A 10,042-nucleotide genomic window follows, 5' to 3' on the forward strand; every position below is an offset into this window, starting at 1 on the left:
TTGAAATTCACCACCATGATCACTTCTTATTTTAACAACTTTCAAATCTTTTTCATTTTCAATTCTTTTAACATGATTAGCAAATTCTTCAAAACAATCATTTTTCTTAGCAAGAAATATTGTCCATGTAAAACGAGAAAAATCATCAATAATCACAAAAACATAGTGTTTGCCTCCAAGAGAGGTAACACGCATAGGACCAAACAAATCAAGATGAAGTAATTGCAAGGGTTTAGAAGTTGATACCTCATTGATGGATTTGAAAGAGGATTTTGTTTGTTTACCTTTAACACAATCCTCACATGTGGTATCTTTGATGAAGTACAAGCTAGGTAATCCTCTCACAAGATTTCTCTTAGACAATTTTGATATTAACTCCATATTTGCATGTCCAAGTCTTTTGTTCCAAATCCAAGGATTTTCATCAATTTCCGCAAGACACTTCACATCTTGATTTGCTAATTCATTCATCTCAAAAATATATACATTAGATTTGTGATTAGCAATAAAAATAAATTTTCCATTCATACTAATGATGCATTTATCCGGTTTAAATGAAATATCAAATCCTTTATCACTTAATTGGCTAATGCTATGAAGATTATGATTCAAACCATTTACTAAGTAGACATCTTCAATAATGGGTGAGGGTTTCTTACCAATAGAACCGATACCAATAATTTTACCTTTCTCACCACCATCGAAGGAGACACTACCTCCTTCAATCCTTGATAGGGTTGCAAATAACTCTTTGTTGCCCGTCATATGATGTGAGCAACCACTATTAAAGTACCACATCTCCTTACGTCGTTGCCGTGACGTTCCCTACAAAAGAAGAAGATGAAGGTGTAGTAGCTTTAGGTACCCATGTCTTGGGTCCTTGGTGGTTAGTAGTCTTGGTACCTTTGGGTACCCATATCAATCCATAAAAATCTTGGTTGTCTTTAATTCTACAATGAGTATAAATGTGTCCATGTCTCATACAATAAGTGCATACAAAATTTTTTTTGTATGTACGAATGTTAGAACCATGAAACCTATTTCTATCATAGTGATTGTAGTTGGCATGAGCATGAGTGGGTCTAGTTCTATAACTCTCAATTTCCAATCTTTCAATTTTTGATCTTAATTGCTTATTCTCGAAATCGAGATCTCCTAGCAATTCATCTTTTAGAGCAAGAGAAGTTGTTAATTGCTCTAGCTTGATATCACAAGAAACATGCAACTTTTTGAAAGAAGAGTATTCTTTAGACATTCTTTTAAATTCAAAGTTCAACTCTTCTAAAGCCATAGCTATGTCACATTGCATATAGAAAGATTCACTTTCGGCCTCGGAAATTACCTCATGTTCATTTGCCATGAAACAAACATTTGGGTCATGAAGAGCAAGTTTGGCTCCTTCTTCATCACTATCCGAGTCACTTGGTTCGGATTCTTCCCATCCGGCATACATAGCCTTCTTCTTCTTGTACTTCATGTACTTTTCTTTGAGCTTGGGGATTAAATTTTTTGTTCATTTTAATAAGTCTAGAGATTCTTCTAGAGAGATGAGCCACTTCTCTAGAAAAATCGACTTCACTATCCGATGACGAAGATGAGTTGTCACTAGCTCCTTTGAGAGCTATGGTCTTCAACTTTGGTGACGGCTCCTCAACTTCGCGTGATGACACTTCCTCCTTTTCCTTCCCCTTGAGCTTCTTCTCATGCACTTTTAGCTTTCCGATGAGGCTATCAAGAGCTAAGGTAGTGAGGTCATGAGCTTCCTCAATGGCCGTAGCTTTGGGCTCCCATGCCGGAGTTAAGGAGCAAAGTATCTTGTAGTTCATCTCTTGAATGGATAATTGCTTATCTAGACCATGTAATTCATTGATGATATTAGTAAAACGGGAAAACATAGCATCAATGGATTCATTAGGAAGCATTTTAAATAGCTCATAATCATGCATAAGCCCACTAATCTTAGATTCCTTAACTTGGGGGGTTCCTTCATGTGTGATACATAATTTTACCCAAATTTCGTATGCGGTTGCACACGTGGAAACTCTATTGTATTCATTGGGGGAAAGACCACAAATTAAGGCGTTCATGGCCTTAGCATTGAGATTAGCAAGGTGCCTTTCATCATCGGACATGTTCTCAACTTTGGAAGGGGTTCAAGGATCAATCGAGATGCTCATAACCAAACATCTTGTACGAATAAGAATGAAAGACCCCATGGTGGGCGCCAAATTGCTTGATATCAGTTATCGAATAGGGGGTTTATCTGTGTATTAAGAGGCAAGCTTCATGTGCCAAATGTTATATCCTGTAGTAAGAGGCTAGATTTGTATAGAGACCAAAGCTCTGATACCAATTGTTGGACCCTAGAGGGGGGGTGATTAGGGTCAAGAGGCTCTAATATGCAATAAAAATTAAACACAAGCAAACCACAAACTGGAAATGCAATCAAAGTAAGAGAGATAGAGTTAGGAATCATTATCCTTGACGTGCGATGTGTTAACAAGGTTCGGCCCGCTGACCTACGTCCCCGCTCCCCACTCTCGAGGAGAAATCCACTACACACCCGGTTTGGAAGCCGGAACTTCGTCTACACAATGATCCCACACGATCTCTCACTACACAGTTTGATCTCAACAGATCACACTCCCTCACAGTTGATCTACACAAGATCTCACTCACACAACAGAAGAAAAGATGCAAGACTCTCTCTTTACACAGCCCCTATGGCAAAGAGAAAGATTACTGAAGCTGGGAAGTGAATCACACACAAAAACCACAGAGAAAACAGATTTGAAAATTCTCTCAGGAAGACAGCACAGTCTCTCTGGTTTTTGCAAAACGTTGGGGCAACTGAAGAAGAAGAGGTCTAGGGTTTAAATAGAAGAAATCAATTAATTTAAAAACAAAACCCAATCTTCTAAAATAGGAAAATAATCTCCTTTTCAGACCCTTAGCTCAGACTGTGCCAAACACGATTAAGTGTAAGCACAGTGTTCTAGGCAAATGACCATTTTAAAAAGTCGCAGCTGACCGAAGAGAATTTCGGTTGACCGAAGGAAATTTCGGTCGCCCGAAAAAATACGTCGGTCGACCGACCAAAAATTCAGTTGACCACGAACAACTAAGAAAACCCAGTAAACAAGCAGAGCCATCATCGGTCGACCGGCGCGGTCGACCGATAGAAAAAATGAGAATTCGGTCGACCGCACCGGTCGACCGACGACCTCTCTGGAAAATACTGACGAATGATCATATGTGCGGTAGACCGGTCCGGTCGACCGCATTCTGATATATTGCAGAAAATGATTTTTGACTCAACTTAAAATATTTGCAAAATATTTATTTGACCTCTGAAAATTATGAAACTTTGTAAAATGTTTTTAATACTAAAAACAAACTGTTTGGAAAAAGAATTTTGCAGATAGGTCCTCATACTTGTGAAAAATAGTATTTTGTGAAAAATGCTTAAAAAAACATAAGTATGAAACGTGTGTGTGATTCCCAATAGCTTCAAGTGAAATCAATAACTATTTGCCTACATTCTAGCACTAGAGAAAAAATAAAAAATAGCTAATATCCCCACATAGAATAAAGTTCTTGAGTCTTGATATAGCTTTAATTTTGATGAAGCTTCTATATGAATTTGTTGTTCTTGGAATAACATTGCTTCATCATTATGCCTCCTCCTCCTTTGGATATCATCGTTGTAGCATATGTTCCATCCATCCTCCATAAATAGCACTAACAAGCTTGATAAATGAATTTGCTACATTTGCACTCAATAAGCCATTAGTACCGTTAATGGTGGTTGTAAAACATCATCAAAACATAAGGGTTGACATTATATATATATACATATATACATTGAATTGATCTCAAATCAATTCCTAGCATACTCAAACAACATAATATATTATATATAAATGTATAACATATTTATTATTATTTATCATAAAGTATTCAAATTTTTGGGGTTTTACATTCTTCCCCCCTTAAACGAATTTCGTCCTCGAAATTCAGAAATCATACTTAAGCAAATAATAATACTAGAAAAGCACGTAGAGGATCTAATTCAACCCACAAACATAAACATCTCAGAATATTTACTCTTGATATGCATATAGGGATATTTATATTTAATAGCCCAGGATGACTATATTCCCACTCAATCCTTAATCGAATAGAACTAGTACGTCGGGCGAGAAATCCAAACAAGGAACCCCCCATATATATACCATGTGTTCTAAAAGATTAAGATTTAAGCAGAAATATCCTCATTCTAGCGTTAAATCTAAATATAACCACACAAATAATCGCACACCTAAATCAATCCACTTCCTCAATAGGTGTAGGAAGTCGCGCGACATAACATCTTCGCGCTCCCGAAATTCATCTTCAATGTCTACACTTAACCATCAAAAATATAAATACCCCCACTTAACCCCTAACTAAATGGAACAAGTACATTGAGCGAAAAATTCAAATAAGGAACCCCTCATATATATACCATATGTTCCAAGTACTTAGGAGATAAGTGTTAATACTCTCATTTTAGTGTTAAGTATAAACATCACCATTAAGGTAACAATAAGCCATAAACTATTCATACAAAAATTTAATTTACTTGATCAAACAGGTGTGGGTAGTCGCGATGTATATCCTCCTCGCGCTCCCAAGAAACCTCATCAACTCCTTTCCGGTTCCACTGAATTTTCACCAAAGGAAAAATATCATGTTTCTAAATTTCTTGTCTTCTCTAACAAGTATACAAACTGGGATTTCAATCGTAGTCAAATCATCCTGAAGCTAAATCTCTGACGCGTTCGACACTCACTGCTGCTCTTCATCATGTAATTGCTTCTCGAACATTGAAACATGAAATACTTTATGTACACTAGACATCGATGCTGGAAAGTCTAGTCCATATGTAACAGCCCCAATAAGCTCCAAAATCCGGAACGGTCCAATATATCTCAGCTCAAGCTTTCTCCGTCTTCCGAATCGCTGAACGTCTTTCATAGATGATACTTTCAGCACAACTAACTCTTCAAATCTGAAACTCTAAATGTCCTCATCTCTTATCTGCATAGCTCTTTTGCTAACTCTGAGCGGCTAGAACCTGTTCTCTGATTTATGTTACTTTCTCAGTAAGCTATCTCATAAGCTCTGGCCCAAGCATTAAACTATCCTCCTACTCTACCTAATATATAGGCGATCTGCAAGGCCTCCCGTACGATGCTTCATACGGGGCCACACTAATTATCGCTTGATAACTGTTGTTATAAGAGAACTCTATCAGTGGAATATGATTCCTCCCAGCTGCCTTGAAAGTCAATGACATAAGCCCGCAACATATCTTCCAACACCTGATTTACTCTCTCCGTCTGACCATCCATCTATGGGTGGAATACACTACTGTATGATAGTTTGCTACCAAGTGAATCCTGGAAAATCTTCCAAAAGCGCGAAGTGAACACTGAACCTCGATCCGATACAATCGTGTCTGGAACTCCATGAAGTCAAACTATCTTCTGAACAATTATCCTCGCATATGCCTCGGCGATATAAGTAGTCCTTACTGGAATGAAATATGCTGACTTCATTAGTGTATCCATTGTCACCCAAATAGAATCATTTTCTTTCTTCGACTTCGGCAACCCTATAATAAAGTTCATAAAAATTATCCGCCCACTGCTATTCCGAATTGGGTAAAGACTGAAGTGTTCCTACAGATCTCTGATGTTCCTCCTTCACTTGTTGACAGATAAGACACTTAGCTACATACTCTGAAATCTTCCTATGCATATCACTCCACCAAACGTGTCTCTTTAGGTCTTTGTACATCTTAGTTATTCCTGGATGTACAGAATCGTGAATTCATAGTTCTTAATAAACTCAATCCACCATCGCTGCCTCTGGTTGAGTTCCTTCTGGGAGAAAAGATACTTAAACTCTGGTGGTCGGTGAACAATACAAACTGTGCTCCATACAAGTAATGTCTCGTGACTTCAGTGCAAATATCACTGCTGCTAACTCCAAATCATGAGTGGGGTAGTTCTTCTCGTGCACTCTAAATTACCATGAGATATATACTTCTACCCTCTGAGTCTGCATCAAGACACCTCCCAAACCTGCCAATGATGCATCTGCATAAACATCATATGTTATGTCGTTGTTCGGAATAGTCAAAACCGATGCTGTAGTCAACTTAGCCTTCAAGGTATCAAAGACTTTCTGGCACTCCGTGCTCCAAATGAACTGTACACCCGACTTCGTAAGGCATGTTAGTGGCGTCAAAATCTTCAAGAAATCCTAGATGAACTGCCTATATTAACCAGCTAAACCCAAGAAGCTTCGAATCTCTATCATCGTCTTCAGCGTTTCCAAATCAAGAATTGCTGTAAACTTAGCCGGATTCACTGTTATGCCCTCTCTGCTGTTGACATGGCCGAGAAATCTAACTTTTGAAAACCAAAACCCGCATTTGCTGAACTTGGCATATAACTGATGCTCCTGAAGAGTCTGCAATGCTACTCGTGTTCTGCCTCCGATCTTAAAAATATGAGAATATCAAACTAGCCCATGAAGGGACAGAAAAACCCAGTTCATCACATTCATGAATACAACGTGTGCATTAGTCAACCCGAATGGCCTGACTAGAAACTCTAGAGATTCACATCGAATTAGGAAAAACGGCTTTGGGAAAATCCATCTCCCGAACCTGCAACTACGATAACCAGAACGAAGATCAAACTTCAAGAAATACTGCGCTCTCTGTAACTAGTCGAACAAGTCACTACGATAACCAGAACGAAGATCAAACTTCAAGAAATACTGCGCTCTCTGTAACTAGTCGAACAAGTCGTCAATCCTAGATAATGAGTACCTATTCCGGATAGTGACCTTGTTCGGCCCTCTATTATCAATGCACAATCTTATATTACCGTCCTTCTTCTTCACGAAGAGGACCGGTGCGCCCCACGGAGAATAACTCCTACAAATAAAACCCTGAGCTAACAACTCGTCCAACTGGGTCCGAAGCTTTCTCATCTCAGCTGGTACCATACGATAGGGTGTACGGGATATCGGGACTGTGCCCGGCTGTAACTCAATACAAAACTCGACCTCTAACACAGGAGGTAACCCAGGTATATCCTAAAAGACATCCTGATACTCTGAGATAACTCTAGTCTCTAATAAATCTATACTCAGATCTCGTTACAGCACCTCCTCGATATACGCCAGAAACGACTCTGGAAAACGGTTGTCCTGAGAGGTTGCTACAATCATCTCGGACCCATCGGACGCTCGCAAATTGACTATCTTCGCAAAGCAGTCAATACTCGCCTGGTAGGAGGATAACCAAACCATACCAAGGATAATATCGAACCCGGACATATACAACGCTATCAAATCGACAACAAAATCTGACTCGTCTAGTCTGATTACGTATCTCCTATAGATAGAGTGGACACCTCCCTTAAAGGAGTAGATACTGACAACGGAATATCTAAAGAATGCGCTACAAGCTGAATCCTACCAACGGAGGTATGAAAGATAAGCAAATTTTCTAAATCAAATTAGATCCGAGCTGAAAAGAAATTCATGAATAAAGCTCCGATCGTACCCTGATCACACGGTATTACTGAATAGACTCTACTGGATAATGCAAATCTCCTGGATAATGCAAATATGGCCTGCTGATCCTTAATCCTCGGCTTAACAAGTAGTGCCTCTATTTCCCCACTGCTGGCTGAAATTACGACTCTGAGGCTGTCGTCCGTGACCTCTATCTTGCTGGCTCCCTGCTGGTGTACTACGATAATTCTTTCGCTCTTTGTTCGATCTTGTTGTGATTGTAACATGTACTCCAAATTTTGCGTTACTTTGGCGCTCTCGAATCATATTGTGCTCCTTTCTTATATTGTCCTTGTTACTAGGTTAAAATCACTCCCGCTGCTAGGATCCTCTAGATTCTGTAATAGTTCTCTTGTCATTGTCATTGTCACTATTCTGATTTGATTTTCTTCCTTCACTACGGGTATATCTCTCTGCTTCACTTAGACTAGTTTTAACTACTTGTTGAGGTAGTGACTAAAATTCTCCAAAATAGGTGATAATTGCTACCCGTCAAAAATCTGGATGTTGTTACTATCCTCCAGCGATGTCCTCAGTACTGAATACATCTAACTTCTTCTTGGTACTAAGCCGACGTTCAAGGAATTTTCACATACTCCTTCCCTTATAGGTTGTAAATGAAGTTGGTGTGCCTTGAAACTCTGGTGCTCTCATTGTATGGTATCTTTCTTATTCTTTCAGAGCTAAACCTCCTGCTCTGCGGCACTATAAACAGCTGATTGTGGTGGTGGTGCCCTCATTGGTATTGCCTCTTTACTTTCACGACGGGTACAACCGGTGATAGAACTCTTGAAAGTGGTACTGCTGATGGAAACGGATACACTTATTGCTCCTTGAGTGTTGTAATATCTTGTTGCTAACGGTGTCATGAAGTCGATCAAATACTGTGGAGTCTGATGCGGCTCGGATCTGCATGCCCAGCTCTCCAGGTACGAGTTTTACCTCGACCACATCCTCGTTTTGATATTTATAATATCAAAAGGAGAGCTTAATTATCACAGTAAATGAGATAATAAATAAATATATATCACTTTACAGTAGATAACAATAATTCTACAAAATAATGGGGGTCTCAATCTAATGTTGAGTGTTATTTATGGAGAAAATTCAGAATCATTAAGATCTACTTTATGGGATGATATTACTGATATTCATGCTCAAATTAACAAAATGTCGTGGCTTTTAGTGGGTGATTTCAATGTTTGTAGATACACATCAGAGAAAATTGGAGGAAGGAAGCTTACTGCAAGGAATCTGAAAGATTTCAATGATTGTATACAGAATTGTGGACTGTCTGATATCAAAAGCTCTGGTTCATCTTGGACATGGCATAATAAGCAACAAGGTAGATTCAGAATATATGGCAAGTTGGATAGGGCTCTGAGCAACTCTTTTTTGATTGGTAAATTTCCTCAAATGTTTATAGAATATAAATGCACATCTTCTAGTGATCACACCCCAGCTCTTGTCCATTTTATGCCCAGCACTACTTCAGGGCCAAAGCCATTCAGATTTTTTAACTTCTGGACTCAATGTCAAGGTTATGAAGATGTGGTCAATAGTGTCTGGAATATTTCAAAAGCAGGTACTCCAATGTTCAAGTTGGTTTCTAAACTAAAGGAATTAAAATCTGCTCTAAAAAATTGGTCAAAACAGTCAGGCATTTCAACAAAGGAAAATATTATAAAATTATCAAAACAGTTGGAGCACATCCAGAATTAGCTAAATAAAGACATGGATAATGAGAGATTACAATCTACTGAATTAGCTTTATGTTTCGAGCTTGATGGATGGCTAAGCAAGGAGGAGGATGAGATGAGGCAAAAGAGTCGACAATCATGGCTGCAGCAAGGGGATAGAAATACTAAGTTTTTTTATAATGCTATAAAACAAAGAATATCTATGAATAGCATACGACATCTGATTGACAAAGATGGCTCTACTATCTCTTCTATTGACCAAATTAAAGTCATGGCTCCAAAATTTTATGAAGGGTTATTCAATCAAACATCATATTGGAATATTTTCCCTAAACTGACAGTTAAGAGAATTCTAACTGATGAAGCAAAACAATGGTTATGCAAGGATATAAGTTACAAGGAGATTAAGGATGCTCTTTTCCAGATGAATCCAGATAAGGCACCAGGACCTGATGGTTTTAATGCCTATTTTTATCAACAAAACTGGAGCTTAATCAAGACTGATGTGGTTCCAGCAGTGAGATCATTTTTCTCATCAGGTAAACTCCTTAAACAGATCAATCACACTTTCCTCACCCTAGTGCCAAAATCACAAGAAGCTTCTTCCATAAATGATTATAGACCAATATCTTGTTGCAATGTCATATACAAGATTATATCTAAAATTTTGAGTAATCGTCTTAAATTGGTGGTGGGTGAATTGA

The 10,042-nt window shown here is 38.4% G+C and overlaps 1 protein-coding gene across 1 annotated transcript; it reads left to right on the forward strand.

Annotated features, from left to right (window-relative positions):
- Window positions 8,809–9,360, forward strand: LOC109841839. The gene has a single exon (XM_020410776.1). The coding sequence runs from the start codon at window positions 8,809–8,811 to the stop codon at window positions 9,358–9,360; it is 552 nt and encodes a 183-aa protein (XP_020266365.1).

The sequence above is a fragment of the Asparagus officinalis genome, chromosome 5 (assembly GCF_001876935.1).
Source record: "Asparagus officinalis chromosome 5, Aspof.V1, whole genome shotgun sequence".
Taxonomy (NCBI): Eukaryota; Viridiplantae; Streptophyta; class Magnoliopsida; order Asparagales; family Asparagaceae; genus Asparagus; species Asparagus officinalis.